General features: G+C 37.4%; 1 protein-coding gene and 1 non-coding gene across 3 annotated transcripts in view; both read right to left on the reverse strand.

The window, feature by feature from the left end:
- Positions 1–3,766: 3,766 nt before the first annotated feature.
- COPS4 (COP9 signalosome subunit 4) overlaps positions 3,767–20,007 on the reverse strand; it is a 39,486-nt gene continuing 23,245 nt past the window's right edge. The window contains exons 7-10 of one of the 2 annotated variants that reach the window (XM_043906319.1): positions 16,303–16,473; positions 12,038–12,153; positions 10,303–10,387; positions 3,767–4,265 (exon numbers count right to left, since the gene is read on the reverse strand). In XM_043906319.1, the coding sequence (XP_043762254.1) occupies positions 4,132–4,265; positions 10,303–10,387; positions 12,038–12,153; positions 16,303–16,473 (506 nt within the window). In that variant the 3' untranslated portion in view covers positions 3,767–4,131. The remainder of the gene's footprint in view (positions 4,266–10,302; positions 10,388–12,037; positions 12,154–16,302; positions 16,474–20,007) is intronic. The other variant, XM_043906321.1, reaches the window with a different exon arrangement.
- LOC122696667 lies at positions 19,829–19,963 on the reverse strand. The gene has a single exon (XR_006341801.1). It is a non-coding gene; the product is annotated as a small nucleolar RNA SNORA70 (small nucleolar RNA).

A 20,007-nucleotide genomic window follows, 5' to 3' on the forward strand; every position in this document is an offset into this window, starting at 1 on the left:
TTCTCATCATTATGAAGTTAGCTATGGGGTTTTGTACATATTCTTTATTAAATTGAGGAAATTCCTCTGTATTCCTAGCTTGTTGAAATTTTTTATCATGAATAGGTGTTGGGTTTTATAAAAATGCTTTTTCTCTATTTATTGGTATGACCAAAGAACTTTTCTTCCACAGCTTATAGATGTGATGAGCTACATTAATTGATTTTTTAATGTTGAACCAATTTATACACCTGGAATAAATCCCACTTGGTCAGGGCATATAATTCTTTTTATGTGTTGCTGGATTTGACTCGCTAATGTTTTGTTAAAAATTTTTGCATCTATGTTCATGATAGATACAGAACTGCAGTTTTCCTTTCTTGTAATATCTTTATCTGGCTTTGGTGGAAGGATGATGCTTGCCTTTAAAAAAAAGAATGAAGAAGTGTTCTCTATGCTTCTATTTTCTGAGATTGTAGAGAATTGGTGTGATTTCTTCCTTAAATGTTTGATAAAGTTCACTAGTGAACTCATCAGGGCCCAGTGCTTTCTGTTATAGAAGGTTATTAATCATTGATTTAAAAAATTTAATAGTTATAGGCCTATTCAGACTGTTTTTTGTGAGAATTTGGTAGATTATATCTCTCATAGAATTAGTCCATATCATCTAAGTTATCAAATTTGTCAGCATAGAGCTATTTATAATATTTCCTTCATTATTCCTCTAATCTTCATAGGATCTGTAGTGATGACCCCCTTTATTTCTGATATTAGTAATTTGTGTCTTCTCCTTATCTGGCTAGAGTCAACCATTTTATTCATTTTTTCAGAGAAAAAGGCTTTGATTTCATTGATTTTCTCTTATTAACTTCCTGTTTTCAAGTTTCACTGATTTACACTCTACTCTGATTTTTATTATTTCATCCCTTCTGCTTACTTTGGATTTTAATTTTCTTTTTTTCTGGTTTCCTCTTGTGGAAGCTTAAATTATTGATTTTAGATCTTTCTTCTTTCCTAACACATGCACTGCATCCCACAAATTTTGATAAGTTGTATTTTCATTTAGCTCAAAATATTTTCAAATTCTTCTTGAGATTTCTTCTTTAATCTGCATATTATTTAGAAGTATGTTGTTTAATCTCCAAGTTTTGAGGAAATTTCCAGCTACGTTTCTGTTATTTCCAGTTTCATTTCATTGTGGTCAGAGAGCACACATTTTATGATTTCTATTCTTTTTAACTTGTTAAGGTGTGTTTTATGACCCAGGATACGGTCTGCTCTGGGGAATGTTCTCTGTGAGCTTGAGTGTTCTGTTAGATGTGGTTTAGAAATATCAGATTAGATCCAGTTGATTGATGGTGCTGTTGAGTTCAACTATGTACTTAGTAATTTTCTACCTGCTCAATCTGTCCACTGCTGACAGAATGGTGCTGAAGTTTTCAAGTAGAGTGGACTCATCTATATCTCCTTGCAGTTCTATCAGTTTTTGCCTCACATTTTTTTGTTGTTAATGCTCTGGTTTTAATTAAAAATATTGTGATTCCATTTTCTCCATCCTTTCTTAGTGTATCAATTATATGTATTTCTAAAATTTTATAGTTTTGAAATTTCAATCTGATTACACTACGCATCTGTCTTTGACATGTTGTCTACTTTTCCCATGAGAGCCGTTAGCAAATTAAACATCACTGCTTTAAACTTCTGAGAATTTCAACGTCTCTGCCATGCCTGAGTCTGATTATGCTTGATTTGTGTCTTCTAATTGTGTTGTTTTTTTTCTTCCTTTTTATCATCCTTTGTAATTTTTTGTTTGGAGGCCAGACATGATGTATCAGGAAACATGAACTGAGGCGATCAGGCTTCTAGTATAAGGTTTTATGTTAATCTGGATAGGAGCTAGGCAGCACTTTACATTTTCTATAGCTGTAAGTTTAATCAAGGCTGAGGCTTGATTCCTCTTATTTTTCTTGTCTTCTTCTCTGTTGTGTTTTTCCCCCTAGGAATTCTCTTAAAGAGCCTGACTTGGAACTCTTAGTCATAATTCACAGATACTACACTGGAATTTTGTCATGGTGGAAGGGTGTGGAGAACATTCAATTATCTTGTTATCTCTGTCCTTTCTTTAGCCTAGGTCCCTGGGCTGTGACCTTTAGAAATATTTCTTAGACTGTATCTCTTCTCCCATGACACAAGGCCAAAAAAAAAAATTGTTTAGTTGCTAAGCCATGTCACAAGTAGGCTAACAGGGACTGAAATCATCCAGCTGGCTTTTCCCCAGGTCAGATAAGGCCTTGGTAGAGTAATTTCCTTCAGAGGGTAGGCCTTTGTCATGGAAAATGATCTGGAAGTATTTCAAAATAGTTGCTTTCTCTTCCCCTGGGATCCCTCATCTTAATCATGATAACTTCCTGGAGTGCCGGGGGGTTTTACCTGTCCTGCCAATCCAAACTTATTGCTATTGTTTAGCTGCTAAGTCATGTCCAACTCTTCTGCAACCCCATGGGCTGCAGCCCACCAGACTCCTCTGTCCATGGGATTTCCCAGGCAAGAATATTGGAGTAGATTGCCATTTCCCTCTCCAGGGGATCTTTCCAAAGCAGGGATCAAACCCACATCTCCTGCATTGCAGGCATTCTTTACCACTGAGCCACCACAGAAGCCCTAATCCATGGTTCAGTCAGTTCAGTTCAGTTCAGTCACTCAGTTGTGTCTGACTCTTTGCGACCCCATGAATCGTAGCACGCCAGGCCTCCCTGTCTATCACCAACTCCCGGAGTCTACTCAAACCCATGTTCGTCGAGTCAGTGATGCCATCCAACCATCTCATCCTCTGTCATCCCCTTCTCCTCCTGCCCCCAATCCCTCCCAGCATCACGGTCTTTTCCAATGAGTCAACTCTTCGCATCAGGTGGCCAAAGTACTGGAGTTTCAGCTTCAGCATCAGTCCTTCCAGTGAACACCCAGGACTGATCTCCTTTAGGATGCACTGGTTGGATCTCCTTGCAGTCCAAGGGACTCTCAAGAGCCTTCTCCAACACCATAGTTCAAAAGCATCAATTTTTCGGCGCTCAGCTTTCTTCACAGTCCAACTCTCACATCCATACGTGACCACGGGAAAAACCATAGCCTTGACCAGACGGACCTTTGTTGGCAAAGTAATGTCTCTGCTTTATAATATGCTATCTAGGTTGGTCATAACTTTCCTTCCAAGGAAAAAGTCCATAGTTAGCCTCCAGTAATTTGTCAAAGTTACCATCTCGCTATTTACCAGTTACTGGCCCAAGCTGGTCTGCTCCTGGTAAGCTGACCTCTACTGTGACTCTGTTTATTTCTCCAGTTTGGGGAGTGGTGGTGTGCCCTGTGACCTCAATTCTCTCGTGGATCTAAGAAAAGGAATGGATTTTTTTCCACCTGTTAAACCTTTTCTTGCTGTGAGGATGGAGTGACTACTTGAGCTCCTTACATGTTTGAGTTGAAACGGGTAGTTGCCTACAAACTCTTTTTTGAAAGTCCTTCCCCATTTTCTCTATGAAGGGAGGCCAGAATGATTCTGAGGAGTCTTTGCTGATCTTTCTCTAAATAAAAAATTCCCCACTGTGTGCTCTCAGACTTGGTATAGGTATTTCACGTGCTGACTCTTGGCTCTGTGAATGTGAATACCTAGGGAAGAGGCTTTTTGGTTTATCTTCTCACTTCTTGCATAAGGGACAAATAATTGTCTGCTTTTAAGTGAAATGGAAAAGGAACAAAACACTATTCACTAATTAAAAACAAACTACTACTTATATTTGGCTCACTTCTCCATTTATTAGAATAACCACATGTGGAGAGGCACAATGCGCTTAAGTTTTACATGACTACAAAGTTATCACAAATCCCAAACTTCTTAGCCACAGTTATTTCACTTACTCTGTTTAAAGAAAAAGCTTTCAAAACATCTGAGTTAGCTTGATACACAGAGACCCTGAATAAATGGGAACTACGTACTTTTAAATGCTTGTACTTCCTGCTCTAATAATGTCTTCTTTAAATAGAATCCAGCATAAAAGGGATTGAAATATGTAAGGTCATGATGCAAATGTTTCTGAGAGAGTGAAATGAATCCGTACAACATGGAAACAGATGTAGTGTGCACAGATGGTCTGCAAGGAGTCACTGCGCCATCTGGGCCTCCATGGCTTGTGCTGTCCATTCTGGTGCTGTCTGACTGATTTTCTCCAACAGGTTATTCACCTGGAAACAGAGTGACTGGATCTGTTTGTCCCATGTTGGCAGGGCTTCTCGTGCTAAAGAAAAAAGGAATAATGTACAAAACTGAAGTTACTCCTTTGCAACCATAGTGAACGTGAGTTAGAAGACAAAATACAGAAACACTGATTTTTAAAAGTTTACTTCAAAACTCTTGGCTGCTAAAATTAAGCTAATTATGCAACAGTTAAGAAAAGTACTCTAATCACTGGTACAGAGTATAAAACAAAACAAAGGTACACAAAATAAAACCAACCAAACGACCTCAACCACAACAATAAGGCGACTTCACCGAAGTCAAAGCACTGAAGTGCTTTTGTCACTCAGTTTATACCTTCATAAGATCCCTGGAGAAGGGACAGGCTACCCACTCCAGTATTCTGGCCTGGGAGAATTCCATGGACTGCATAGTCTTGTGGGGTCACAAAGAGTCCAAGCAGGACTGAGCGACTTTCACTTTCTTTCACTTTATACCTTCATAAGACACTGCCACCTGCTGGGGAAAGTTAAGTCTATTTATCTACTCCACACTGTCTCTACTGGACTCTAAAGAATATTTTAATATTTAAACTCCAAACAAAAAACCTCATGATCTAGCAGGCTTTTCTCTACACCAGCAATCTGCAGTTAGAAATGAAAAACTATGGGGCAAGTTCCACCCAAAATAGCATCAACACTTACAAATTTGGGCACAGAATTAATGAAGGGAAAAAAAACTATAAAATCTTAATAAAGGACATAAAATAACTTGAATAGATACAAATCACATTTCCAGCTGGAAAGATGTAATATCTTAAAAATATCAGTCCTTTTCTATTAAAACATAAATTTAAAGAAATTTCCAAGACAATCCTCCTTTCTCTGTTTTGCTTCCTGAACAAGATAAAATTACTAAAGTTAATAAGGAAAAACTGATGTTTGAGAATAGCCAAAATAATTTTGAAAATTAAAAACAAGCAAGATTACAGTATATCTACACAACTAAGTATTATTCAGCCTTAAAAAGGAATGAAAAAAGTACTGACTACATGTTATAACATGAGTGAAACTTGAAAACACTACATTAAGTGAAAGAAGCCGAAAGGTCACATATTGTACGGTTTCATTCATATCAAATATCCAGAACAGGTAAATCCACAGAGACAACAGAAATTAGTTGCCAGGGGCTGGAGAGAGAGAGGTATGAGGAGTAAGTCCTTAAGGGGCATGGGGCTTCCATTTGAGAAGATAAAAATGTTCTGGAATCAGGCAGAGGTGGTGGTTGTACAACATTGTAAACATACTAAATGATACAGAATGATTAATCCCACATATGTGCATCTCAACTCAGTTAAAAAATAGTAGTGGAGGGATAGGGTCTGCTTTATCAACAATAGAATCTATTATAAATTTATTACCTAATATTGTTACAGATCCATGGAACTGAAAAGAGTACAAAAAGAGATCCAAATTAATTTGTGAAACCTGTGTGCGTGCTAAGTCACTTCAGTCGTGTCTGACTCTGCAACCCTGTGGACTGTAGCCCACCAGGCTCCTCTGCCCAAGGGATTCTCCAGGCAATAATACTGGAGTAGGTTGCCATGCCCTATTTCACGGGATCTTCCCGACCCAGGGATCAAATCCACGTCTCTCACATTTCCTGCATTGGCAGTTGGCTTCTTTAAAACTAGCACCATTTAAAACCTAATACACTCCAAAGATCAGAAAGGATGTTTTATTTCATAAATCATATACACATAATTGGCAATCTATCTTTAAAAAAAAAACAGCTAGACCACGACTGAAAATTATACACAAAAATGAACTAGAGATTGAATTTGTAAATATAAAACAATAAAGAAAATATTAAATAAAATTTAAATATTAATTTAACCCCAAAGTGAAGGAGACTTTCTTAATTAATACAGAAAACACAAAAGACATAAAGTTAAAAATGGACATATTTGGCTGCAAAAAAAGCTTTTAAATGTGTCTGGGGTTAGGGTTTATGGTACACATTGCCTAATAGAAACACAACTGATAGAATGACAAAAGTATCTGTAACATTGAAATAGGAAAGATATGGAGGAGAAAGGATGGAAATGTGTAAGAAAAAATAACATCAATTCACAGACAAGAAAATGCTAATGACCAATACATGGAAAGATTTAAACTTCATCAGTGCCAAGGAAATGCACAGTAAGACAATAATGTAGTATTTCCCCCCAACAACTGGCAAAAGATAAAAAGAAAAAAAATATCCAGTTGTTAAAAATTCATTCTCCCATGTTGGTGGAAGTGTAAATGGCTACAGCTCTCTGGAAAACAAGCTGGTAGTAGCTATTAATCAAAATACATATATCCTCTGAAGCATCAAAGTATGCAACTTCTGAGACTTCGTTCTAGAGAACTAAGTGTCCCAGGATTTAAAGATCTGCACAAGGAAACCAACTGAATGTCTATCAGCAGGTGAATAGTTGAACTCCATGAAATAACTACACAACTATTAAAACAAATAAATTAGATTTCATATCTAGTGACTTGAAAATATGTTCACAGTACATTAACTTAAAAAAAAAAAAAGCCACTTTGTAGAATACTATGTACTTTAAAGTATGACGCCATTTTTTAAAATCCCTATCTACCTTTTTGTACTTGTCTCTACAAGCATGTAGAAAGACAGACAAGATTTCAGACTGATACTAGCTGTGCCAGACAGGTAGGGTTGAGGAATGCAAGAGAAACTGAAAAGATATTACGGACTCTTCCTTTAGTCATTGGTGGAAATTTACTTCTTAATAAGAGCAGATTTACCATTGCAATTTTTTTAATCTAAGAAAATTAGAAAGGAAAATATTCCCTATTCTATCAAGTTAGCAAACATTAATTTAAATTGTTCTTTTAAAAAATAAATAAATAAATAAATTGCTCTTTTACTTGGTGACCCCTCTGCTATACTATTCATCATATACTGTATTTGTTAATTCAATAATTATTTCCCACTTACAATAGGCAGAGCACTGGAAAAGATGTTGGACATACCATGGAGAACAAGAAACACTTAATATTGATCACTAGGAAGCTGAGCCTGGTAACAGAAACAGGCATTTAGACAAAGAGCTACAGAAATGGAAATAATTATGATTAATGCTAGCAAGAAATTCAGGGTGACAAGAACATATAACTTAGAGCTACTCCTAAACTGAGGAGTCAGGAAAATCATTATTGATTAACGCTGTTGAAACTAAGACAGGGGGACAAACAGAAGATGAGTGGAGAGGCTGGCTGTGACGGGATGGCTATTTTGGAATGTCTGATGTGGGGAGGAACTCACAATGCTGGAGAAAACAAAAAGCCCTGTGGGCTGGACTGGAATGAGAAGTTCATTAAGGATCAGGTGGAGCTTCAGGAGACTGCAGAATTTTACTCTACAAGCGATGGGGAAACCATTCAATTGGGAATTCAATGGGGAATTACATTCAGTTAGCAGGTAATGGAATAGAGTAACATTGAATCATTTGGTTTTTCTTTCTTTTTTCTGCCTGTTTGCATTTTTCAAAGATCATGATCACTCTGGCTATAGGAGGGCAATGGGACTAGAAAGGAGCAATTGCAGACTTGAGAAAAAGTTAAGAGGCTATTTCTTAAGCCCAGAAGGGGGTATGGGAGCTTAGAATAGACTGGTGACAGTAACAAATGAAGAAAAGTATGTGGATTCTAGATACACATAAGACAGAAAGTTGAAAGGATTCTGGGCAGCAAAGTAAAGAAGGGGTCAAGGATAAGGGTGCTGGAGAAAATGAACACTCCAGTTCTGGATAGCTGGTTGGTTGTTCAGAGAGGCAGGCATGGAGGGGAAATGGTGAATGTGGTTTTGGGTATGTTTCTTCTGAGACGCCCACGAAGCAGTCAGGTGGGAAACACCTACTTGTCAATTAGAACCTCTAAGTCTAGGCCTCAGAAGAGAGATTTACGCTAGAAATCTAAGTATTGTCTGCATAGAGATGGATCAATAGGAGTAGATGAGAGGGTACTAGGTTACTAGGGTAACTCAGCAGAGCGAGGAGAAAAAGGCTGAGGAGTAAGTCCTAAGCAGCCCCAATATTTAAATGTCTACATTTAATAGTCTACAGAGATGGCTGGGAAGAATACCTGGAGAAAAAGGAGGAGAAGTAGAACAGGGTGAAGAAGGAGAAGGACAGAAGTCAAGAGGGTGGGAGGCAATCAAAAAGGAGTAAGTGGTCAATCCTATTCGATATGATGTAAAGCCAAGATGAAGCCTGAAAGATAAAAGGATTTTTACTAAAAACAGAAGAGACCCCAGTATGTTTAAATATCGCTAGAAAGAAGCCAACAGAGGGGGGGGGAAGAGGATGAAAATGGACAAAATAATTGCTAAGCTCAAGTTCTTTAAAAAGATTTCTTTTGGGGGTAGGGAGTGGTAGAGTTCAGAGAAGGGATCCCAAGTGGAAGAACTAGAAAGAGAGATGGAAACCATCTCCAGTATAACACGAAAGAAGAAAAAGACAGAATTCAATCTATATTTAACATTTAGGAGTTTATAAATCTGATAAAGAAGTTAAGATAATTTCATATGAATAGCTTTTTTTTCTTCTCCCTGTGAACCAGAAATGCAGTTTTCTCCTGAATGAAGGAGGACAAAAGTCAGAGATTTAGGAAACTGAAATCTGAAACAGTCCCTGAAGAGTAGGGAAAAAGAGTGGACTAGAGAAATGCATGAAGAGTCCCAGGCAGTGTTGAGAACCCAGGAACCTGGATTTGCAGTGGTATCAACCAATCTGGGACTCTGACTCTCCTCTAGCAACCCTAGTTTAGCTCCTCAAGGACAGGCCTGGAAAAGCCGAAGGATGGGGTCATTCAAGGTGAAGACCTGCTGGCCAGCAGGAACATAGAGTTAGCAGGCAAGTGGTCTGGGCCTCTGTGAAAGAGTAACTGAAATGATGAACCATGAACTGGATAGGAAGCTGGATAGGAAGAATGGCAAAACTTTAAAAAGGGAGACTTCCCTGGAGGTCCCGTGGGTAAGACTCTGTACTCCCAATGCAGGGGACCCGGGTTCAATCCCTGGTCAGGGAACTAGATCCCACAGGCCACAACTAAAGAGTTCATATGCTGCAACTTAAAAAAAATAATAAAAAGATCCTGCATGCCACAATGAAGATTGAAGATCCCAGATCCCACGTACCACACTGAGACCTGGCACAGCCAAATATAAGTAACTTTTTAAAATAATAAATTAAAAGAATCTTAAAGGGCTAGGATGACAGGAAGAAAGTGAAAGTCACAGATGGAAGGCTCCAGTGCGGCCAAGGAAGAGGTAAAGCAGACGTACCTGAGAAAGACCAATAGAAAGGCTGGGGAAAGGCCGTGCCCAGAGTGGGATATTTCAAGTTACACTATCCAAGCAGAATGGTTCTGGTACAGTAAGGTCCAGGGCACAAATGAGGCGGGAAGAGGGGCTGAGGAGGTATTAAGATAAATGAGAAAGTCACTAGATCTACTTTTCTGTCTGCCTCCATCAGTTTAGTGAGCTGTTGAATAGGAAATGCAACTGTCTTTTCTACACACCCGTTACATGGTATGTAGTCAATAAATGTTTGGTGAGTACATGAATGAATATAACAATCCCAGTTTCAATTTTTTCTCCTTGCATTTGGACTGCAAGGAGATTGAACTAGTCAATCCTAAAGGAAAGCTCCAATACTTTGACCACCTGATGCGAAGAACAGACTCACTGGAAAAGGCCCTGATGCTGGGAAAGACTGAAGGCAGGAAGAGAAGGGGATGACAGAGGATGAGATGGCTGGATGGCATCACCGACCCAACGGACATGAGTCTGAGCAAGCTCCTGCTGATGGTAAAGGATGGGAAGCCTGGCGTGCTGCAGTCCATGGGGTCGCAAGGAGTCAGACCCAACTGAGTGGCTGAACAACAACAATTTCTTTGGGAAATAAGTTCATTCCAGTAGTAAGACTCTGGGTCAAAGGAAGATGCTCGGCAATTGCTCAGCATGTTTTAATCACAAATACACAACACTGTCATTTCATTATGCTATAACCAAGCAAAACTTCTTACTTTCAAAATGAACTATTCCATCAATCTGATCAATAAATCCATTCATACGTCCTTCTGTGATCATTTGTGATGCTATCTTTTCTGCCTGTTTAAAAAAAAAAAAACTCTTAGACATTTTAATTATCATAGCAAGTTATTCACATATGCTCATCAACAGAATTGAAAGCTCTTGGGTTAGCTGACCATCACTAAGCCTTACGTATGTGTTCATCTGCCGTTCATTACAAGAGCAAATCTTGGAAATCTGACTGTTTAATCCCCCAATTCTTTCCGCGTACAATCCATTATTTTACGTTAACTGGGATCTGTTTCTCTTGTAAGATTTTGAACAAGCACCTAGCCCTCTTAGCAATTTTTCTCTCTGCTCAAAATCAAACTCACAATTATTCTTCTCTCTGGGATCCACACCTCAAAAAAAATCCGTAGCTTTTCTTATTCTATTTCATTTCAGTTTTCACATTGTTTATCACCCCAAGACTATTTAAGACAGTAATTTTTTTGAAGGAAAAACTGAAAGGAGGAAGAGTGTTAAAATTTAAGAGAGAAATGAAAGGATTTAAAAGACAATTAAAGGGGAGCAGAAGGCCCTCTTAATTTCTAAAGACATACTTCATGTTTACTGTCTGTTAAGGAAATTGGGCTGTGACAGTCATTATGGTAACTCTGACCATGTTCATAATCAACCCTAATTCATTCCTGAACAGACTGTGACTAGCAATTACTGCTAAAAATATATTCACTTCCCTTAGTCTCGGCAAGGAATCATACCTCAAAGTTGAAGAAGAAAGCCATCTATTAATGGTAACTAAAGCCCTGGTTCCAAAATTGTTCCACTGCCTTTACTGTGTAATAAATGCATACATGTAAAGGCATTGTGTTAGTGAAATTTTAATTTAGTATTTTCTAACAGATAAAAGGGGATGTGACCATAATTACATGACTTCAAGGTCTACAAGTTAGTAAAAGTAAGGTTGATTGCTTGCTTTTATGTTATTTAAAATTAAAAGAATGTTTTGTAGATGACACCTGAAATGCCCTCTAAATAATACTGGAACTTTTCCAGAATTTATACACAGCCAACCAAACTTTATCATGACTAAGAATGAAATCAACTCCCTAATAACACAGGCAACTTTTTAAGTTAAATCAACCACAGAAGTTACAATAGAATAGCTTAGAATATTACCATAGTCATTAGAGGGCAGGAAAAAGAACTGAGGCAAATGTTAGTTAAAAATCAGAAACCACTATGAAGAGGATCTGAACAGATATGAAACAAAGATATTCTTACAAAATGGGAATCATAACCTGGAACCCCTTTTAAGATTTTCATTCTAGGTTACTTTACCATAAATTACAACTTAAAAAAAATACAAAACCATAGACAATTAATTCCATTATAGCACTATTTTAACACTCAAATAATTTATTTCCATTTATCTGAGGCTTTTTATGTATGTTTTTGTCACAGCTGCCAATATTTACCAATTACAGTCATCACTCAATATCAGCCCATGGGGGGTTGTTTCCATGAGGGCCCTGGATACCAAAATCTATGGAGGCTCCAGACCCTTACATAAAATGGAGTAGTACAATGAATACAGCTGGCCCCCTCCATAGCCACAAGTTTTTCATCCACAGATATTGAGGTCCAACTGTATGTATTTTATTTTCTCTTTATATCAATGATTTAGTCTCTTAACTTCCTTTTTATGTATTGCAAATAAGAAAATACCTTAGCTGCAGGAATCTCTAAAAGGGCTCCAAGTTCTTCAAAGGTAATATTATTATATAATTTGCTTGCAGACAATAAATTGTGTTCAATAACAGCTCTGTCCAAGATGCTAGAACCTTAAACATAAATAAGAAAGTTATAACTTTGAAACTAGGCTTACACTCTTAATAGACGCATCTTTTTTTAAAAAAAATTTCCAAAAAAAAAAAAAAAAAAATTTCCAGGCATGTAATAATTCATAATCATTGTCTTTATTCTTACCAAAATTTTAAAAGCAACCAAAATGCCCTAATTGATACATTTTTTATAACGTAGTTAAACAAAAATAAAATTTAGAAGATGATTGGCAAGTAGTTCCTTATTAGCTGAACAGATTTAGTCCTCTGAATTTGGGGTTTTGCTTCCTTAGACTAGTCAGCAGTTTCATTACTTTCTCTTCTCTTGCTATAAGCACAAATTTCATCAGCAAGCAGCAGCAAAACAATCATGCAATCTGTTCTGTAAGCTTGATAAGTCAAAACGTACAGAGCAATGGGAATGTCTCTGTTCCTCTGGGCACTGCACACGCGCTGTACTGAGGCAAATGTGAGAAATGTTTGGAAGGCAAAATCCCTTTGTGAGATATGAGGCATAGGATCCTCCCCTAAGAAAGATGAAACCGGGCCTGACAGAGTTCTGGACCTAAGGCCCCATCCTGAAAATGTTAGACTGTTGGGCTCACCCAATTCTTTTCTTCCCTTTTATTGAGATATAATTAACATGTAACATTATATTCATTTAAGGTGTATAACGCACTGAGTTGATATATGTATATACTATGAAATGATCATCACCAGTTTAATTAACTAGCGTCATCACCTCACAGTTATAATTTTTTTCTTGTGATGAGAACTTTTAAGATCTACTCTCTTAGCCACTTTCCAATATAAAGACCTAAATAAATAGGAAAATATGGAAGATTTAATATTGTTAACTCCCCAAATTGATCTACAGGCTCAGTGTGGTCCTTAACAAAATCCCAGCTGGCTTCTTCACAGAAATTGACAAGCTCATCTTAAAATTCACACGGAAATTCAAAGGACCCAGGGGAGCCAAAACAATTTCGAAAAAGAACAAAGCTGGAAGGCTCAAATTTTCTGATTTCAAAAATCAGATTGCTGAGACACAGCAATCAAGACTGGGGAATTCTGCTGTGAGGACAAACATACAGAATAATGGAATAGAATTGAGAGTCCAGAAATAAACTCACATTTACAGTCAACTGATTGTCAACAAAATTGCCAAGGTAATTCAGTGGGGGAAATAAGAGTCCAACAAATGGTGCTAGGACAACTGAATACTCACAGGCAAAGTAAAGTTGGACTCCTACTTCACACCACATACAAAAATTAACTCAACATTAATCAAAGATCTAACTGTAAGAGCTGAAATTATAAAACTTACAGAAGAAAACAGAGCAACTTTTTATGACCCTGGATTAGGCAACAGCCTTTTAGATACAACACTTAAAGCACAAGCAACAAAAGAAAAAACACAAATTGGATTTCATAAAAATTAATAACTTCTGGGTTTCAGAAGATATCATCAACAGTGAAGAAACAACACACACAATGGGAGAAGATATTTATCTGGCAATGATAACATCTAGAATACATAAGAATTCACGCAATTTAATAATAAAAAACCAAATAACCCAATTTAAAAGTGGCCAATAAGCATACGAAAAGGTGTTCAACATCATTAAGCCCTCAGGGAAATCCAAGTCAAAACCATAACAAGATACCACACACTAGTCATCCTAGTGGGTATGAAGACAATCAATAAGACAGATAATAACAACTGTGGGAGAAAATACGGAGAAAACGGAACCCTCACACACAGGAATGTGAACTGGGGCAGTCATGTTGGAAAACAGTCTGCAGCTCTGCAAAAGACTAAGCCCAGTGCCATGTTGCCGTTGCTGTCGCTGCTGTTCAGTTGCCCAGTCACGTCCAGCTCTTTACGACCCCAGGGACTGCAGCACGCCTCTTTATCAGTTGATGGGCATTTAGGTCATTTTGCTATCAATAACCCTGCTGTGAACATTCATGTAAAAGTTTTTGTACAGACTGCTGCTGCTGCTGCTGCTGCTAAGTCACGTCAGTCGTGTCCGACTCTGTGTGACCCCATAGACGGCAGCCCACCAGGCTCCCCCGTCCCTGGGATTCTCCAGGCAAGAACACTGGAGTGGGTTGCCATTTCCTGCTCCAATGCATGACAGTGAAAAGGGAAAGTACAGTTGCTCAGTCGTGTCTGACTCATAGCGACCCCATGGACTGCAGCCCACCAGGCTCCTCCGTCCATGAGATTTCCCAGGCAAGAGTACTGGAGTGGGGTGCCATTGCCTTCTCCGTTTGTACAGACATTAGCTACCATATGACCCAGTAATTCCACTGCTAGATATACATCCAAGAAAATTAAAAATTAAAAAAATTAAAAACCTATGTCCGTACAAAAACTTTCACATGAATGTTCACAGCAGAACCTAAATGTCCATCAACTGATGAAAGAAAATGAGGTAACACAATGTTATTTGGCAATAAAAGTGAATGAAGTACGATATACACTACAACACAGATGAACCTTGAAAACATCAAGCTAAGTGAAAGAAGCCAGTCACAACAGATCACATATTGTATGATTCCATTTATATGAAATGATCAGAATAGGCAAATCTACAGAGCAGAAAATAGCTTAGCAGTAACACTGTAAAGCCCTGGGAATATACTAAAACCACTGAATTGTAGTAACAACAACAACACTATGTCTCAAGATTGCTAGCCTAGGGGCTGTAATGACAATAAACAAAGATGGTCAAGAAAAATAAATAAAGTAATAAAGGCCAAAATGGAAGAAGAAGACAAAATACCTGTCCTATATACATAGTCTCCTGTGAGAAATTTGAAAATCATTTGCATTCTCAGAGATCCTAGTTAGAATCCCTCATTTTAGAAGAGTAATCTGATTTTATTTTTTCTTTCTTTGGCCAGAAAGCACAAAGTCAAATCTGAAGTTTAACTACATCAGTTCCGGAAAATTTTTCTTATTTATTTAGCTTTTATCAGATAACTTCCTGCAAAAGAATTTATTAAAGTTGCTCAGAATACACAGAAGACAAGAAACTTAAAAAAGAAAAAGAAGAATAGCAATGGTCAAAACACACCCATTACAGGTGGGCTACAAGTTTAACTTTTTAAACTTTCTAGCAGCCTATCAAATTAAGAAAATCAATCAGTTTATCAACTCACATTACTTAAATTAAATCAAGGAGACTTAATTAAATTAAATCAAGGAGTTGGGAGAATCACAACTAATCCTAAGACTGAAATGGAATTTTTCTTACTATCTGCATAAAGAATATCCTATAGAATAAATTATCTCCTTTAGAAAGAAAGACAATAATTAATTTATTTGCTTCTTAATGTACAATTAAATAAAAGAAATTCAATAGGTCAATATAATTGCTTTAGTAAATCTGGGAACTAGGGCAGTGACTGGTGAGGTATATACACCTTTTTGCCAAATCTTACATAAATAATTCCATACAACTAGATTCTCTTCAATATGGGATGACAGTGAATCCAAGGCAATGTGTTTGACAGATCTGCATGTCTGTCTTGACCTTTTCCATATTTCTAGTGGTCTACATCTATATTTTTAGTCATGTGTGCTATTGTTATAAGTTACCTTAAAATCTCTATAGATAAACATATATAAAATTATTGATGTTATGAACAAGCATCTATTAAAAATTCTTTCCCAGCAAAGACAGTCTGACTTAAGCAAATAGTAGGAAACACAACACCAAGTTCTATTCTTATTGGAAACACTTACCCCTTAATGAGCTTGTGCAAGCTACTGTGCCAAATTTTGCTCTATCTAAAATAGAACTGGGTAATTATGCTCTGTTACAAACTGATGTTTAAAATTCATTAAGGTACTTACCAAATGGTTTGAGTTTTAAAAAAAATCGAGTGTTATAAGCCTAGCCTATAATTCTTCTGCCTTTTCAGTTTCCAAAAAATATTCCAAAAAATGCTTTCCAATAGGTCTACCCTTATATTTCAAACTCATGTCCAAGTATGATGTTCATCTTCAGTCAATATTCATTTTTTATCAAGCGTTAGATAAAAATATTACAGAAAGATATCAAGACTCTTCAAATTTAACATACGTTCCACTAGTGTAACCTAAAATACCACATACTTATAAGAAGCAGTCATTACCATCAGCTGTAGTTGCTTTCTGGTGAGGCATCAGCATGGCAGCAAATTCTTGAAGTTGATTTCCTCTGATGATCCTATCTAGGTACATTTTCTCTAGGATTCCGTAAGCAGCAAGCTGCTGGCACCTTTCATCCTTAAAAAGAGTAGCTAGCATCCGAGAACGCTGCTGTCCTAAGGGAAACAAATGAGCATCAAATATTCTCACTCTCTTTTCAATGAAAAACAATCTTTCTTAGGACTGCATTTTTGCCTACTAAAATATGCAGTTGATCCTCATTATTTGTAGTAGCTAAGTCCTATAAAGTCGCTGCCAACAGTGAATTAGTGAATACTCAACTGCTGCTCCTAGGGTTGACACAGGATTAGGTTCTTATGAGCCTCTGGTTGCAGCATTTTTGTCAGCTGGTCAACATGTAATCTTGTCTTGTGTGTTCGTTTAAAGGCACCCTAACTTATGGTTTACACTATAACTCATGCCTGAAAGAACTTATCTAACTTAACACATGTATATTCTCCATAAGACACATCACAGACTTCCCACACTTGAGTACACAAGATAATACTATGGCACTATGCTTAGGGACCATTTAAAAACAGCAAAACCATCAACAAATGCATGAAAATGTGAAGAGTATCACATAGACCACAAAAAAAGGACATTTGTTTATAGTAGGAGAGCTGAAACAATGTAGAATACCACCTTGTTTGACATCTGCTGGAAACAGTATAAGTAGAGGGGCTCAGATTTTTTGCTGCTCTGCACACGTCTGCATATGACTATAAAAGCACCTCAAGCATTGATTTGGGAGGGGGTGACAAATTTTAGCAAGCAGGTAGATTCACCTACATGGAATCTGTGAATAATAAGGACCAGCTGTATATTCATTTGTGAAGACTATGATACACAATCATTCTCTCAGTAGCCAACAGGGACTGGTTCCAAGACTCCCTCATAAATGCCAAAACCTGCCGATGCAAAAGTCACTTAAGTAAAATGATGTTCTATTTGCACCACCTTCATATATCCTCCCTTATATTTTAGATCATCTCCAGATTATGTGTAATACCTAATACAATGTAAATGCTATGTAAATAGTTCTGGCTGGCACCAGCAAATTCAAGTTTTGCTTTTGGAACTTCCTAAAAATTTTTTCCCCAAATATTTTTAACCCACGGTTGGTTGAATTTGCAGATGCAGAACCCATGGATATGGAGAACCAATCGTATGCCAAAATGTTACAAATGGCTCAAATTATAGCTAATTGCTATTTTCTTCTTCTTGCTTATTTATATTTCTATAACAAACATGCATACTTTTGGTAATGATAAAAAACTGATGAAAGATGAACAAACATTTCTCAGATGGAAAACTTGATTTTCATAGTCTCAATTTATACCTTCGAGTACCTTTAAGTGGTGAAAAATCACATGATAACTGATGACATTAAAAAGTGAACTAATGGAAATAAAACTATGAACAGACTTTTTCTTTTTAAATTTATTTTTAGCTCTATATACTGAAAGAGCCTAATGACAATGACACCCAGCATCAGCGAGCATACCTAGTATCCTGATCTTGCTAACCTCATTAAGAGGAACTAGAAATTCTTAAAAAATAGCTGATTTCACATCTGGGGCAGGGAAAATACAAAAGGAGCCTAAGGCATCTTTTTATACTACATATCAGGCAAGTACTCAAAGACTAACAGGGGGCCATGTCAAAAAGACATAATTTGGTCATATCTGGGACAACTTGAGCATCAAAAAGAATCACAACTATATTTTATTGTAACACACAAATAAATTTTAAAAACTGAGTCAAATATGCAAGAATATTCAGAGCAGTACTATTACTAATAGCCAATGACAAGGCAATAGGATAAACAACGTGGTATATTCACAGAATGGGATACCACATAACAACCAAAATGAACAAAATATGTGTAACAATGTGGATAAATTTCATAAAGTTGACCAAAAGAAGAAAGACAAGAGTATATTAAAAAAAAAAAGAGTATATGTACTACATGATTTCACTTATATAAATATAAGAAGCAGGCAAAACCAATATATATTAATGACCACTATTAGAGGTTGGGGGTTAGGGCTAGTGATTAGGAGAAAGCAGGACAGAGGCTCTCAGGGTGCTAGTAATATTTTGTTTCTTTTTCTGCACACTGACTACATGATGGTGTTCATCTGTGACAACTCACTGAAGCGTATACTTTTGATATGTACAGTTTTCTGTGTGTACATGTTTTCTGTACATACATGTTTCTGTATGTACAGTTTTGTGTGCTTCTACATGCAGAAGATAAGCAGAGAAAAAGTTCACAGTGATATTTGAAAAAAAAAAAAAGGAGCAAAGAATGAATAATTCACCATTTTTCATTTTCATTTTATATTACATGCAAAGAGTGATCTAGCAAGGATTATTAACAGATATTAAATTATGGGAAGGAATTTGGAAAACAGAATTTTTGTGGTGTTAAAGCAGCACCCCATGAATTGCTTACAAAAGACAAAGAGGCCAATGTACCTTTACAATGGAGTTTCTACCTTAATTAAATGAACAAACTCAGCATCACTAACGGTGGGACAAGGTAGCAGTATGTGCTCTCTGACGTGATTCAACAGCAACTACATAGTATCATTATAAGGTATTCTTGCCAGAAAAAAATTTAACCTGAATTAATATAACCTCTGGCTATAACTGCTATTTTATAAGGAATCTACGGGATTAAGGAATAAATTAAATATATATATATATATGCATATATATATATCAAAAAGGGCTTCCCAGGTGGCACCGTGTAAAGAATCCACCTGCCAATGCAGGAGACACAAGGGATACAGGTTCAATCCCTGGGTGGGGAAGATCCCCTGGAGGAGCAAATGGCAACTCACTCCAATACTCTTGCCTAGAAAATTCCACGGACAGAGGAACCTTGAGGGCTACAGTCCATGGGGTTGCAAAGAGTCAGACACGACTGTGTAACTAAGTAAATTACATAACATGTAGATCAAAAAATCTAGGATGACGGACATTCTATATAATAACTTCAAAGTCTATATAAATATATATATATATATATTTGGACAGAAAAGTAAGATTCATCGGTGGGCAAGAGGAAGGAGGGGACAGCGCCAAGGCTCTCCTAAGGGCAGGGCCCCTCATTTTTCCAGAGTGCCACCATTAGGGTTGTATATATAATATGTGACCCCTCACCACCTGGATGAGCTGCTTTCCTGCCACCATGTTTTAAAGTTCATCTGCACTAAACTTAGTAAATGCCCAGTTCTTGGAGATGTAGATCCTCTGGCGGCCAGGGAACTTGACCTTGGCCCCACAGAGGGCCTCAGTCACATGCTCCTTGTTCTGCAGCTCAGTGTGGATGGACATTATAATAACTTGGCCAATGTGGACCCTGGCGAGTGCACCCCAGGGCTTTCCAAAGGCGCCACGCATACCTGTCTGGAGCCTAGACTGGGAAGAGCATGCCAGTCATGGAAGTCCACTGGAAAGAGCTGTATCCAAGGTCCCTTAGGGCAACCTGCACAGGCAGCAGGCTGCATACACTACCGAGGAGGCTGCTGTTTGCAGCCACTGCACACTGGGCCCCCACGGGGAAAAGAGCACAGTGGGCTTAATTGGCTACAAAAGTATATTTTTTTAAAGTGAGGAAACTACATACAATGTGGTAT

This window comes from Cervus elaphus, chromosome 6, assembly GCF_910594005.1.
Source record: "Cervus elaphus chromosome 6, mCerEla1.1, whole genome shotgun sequence".
Taxonomy (NCBI): domain Eukaryota; kingdom Metazoa; phylum Chordata; class Mammalia; order Artiodactyla; family Cervidae; genus Cervus; species Cervus elaphus.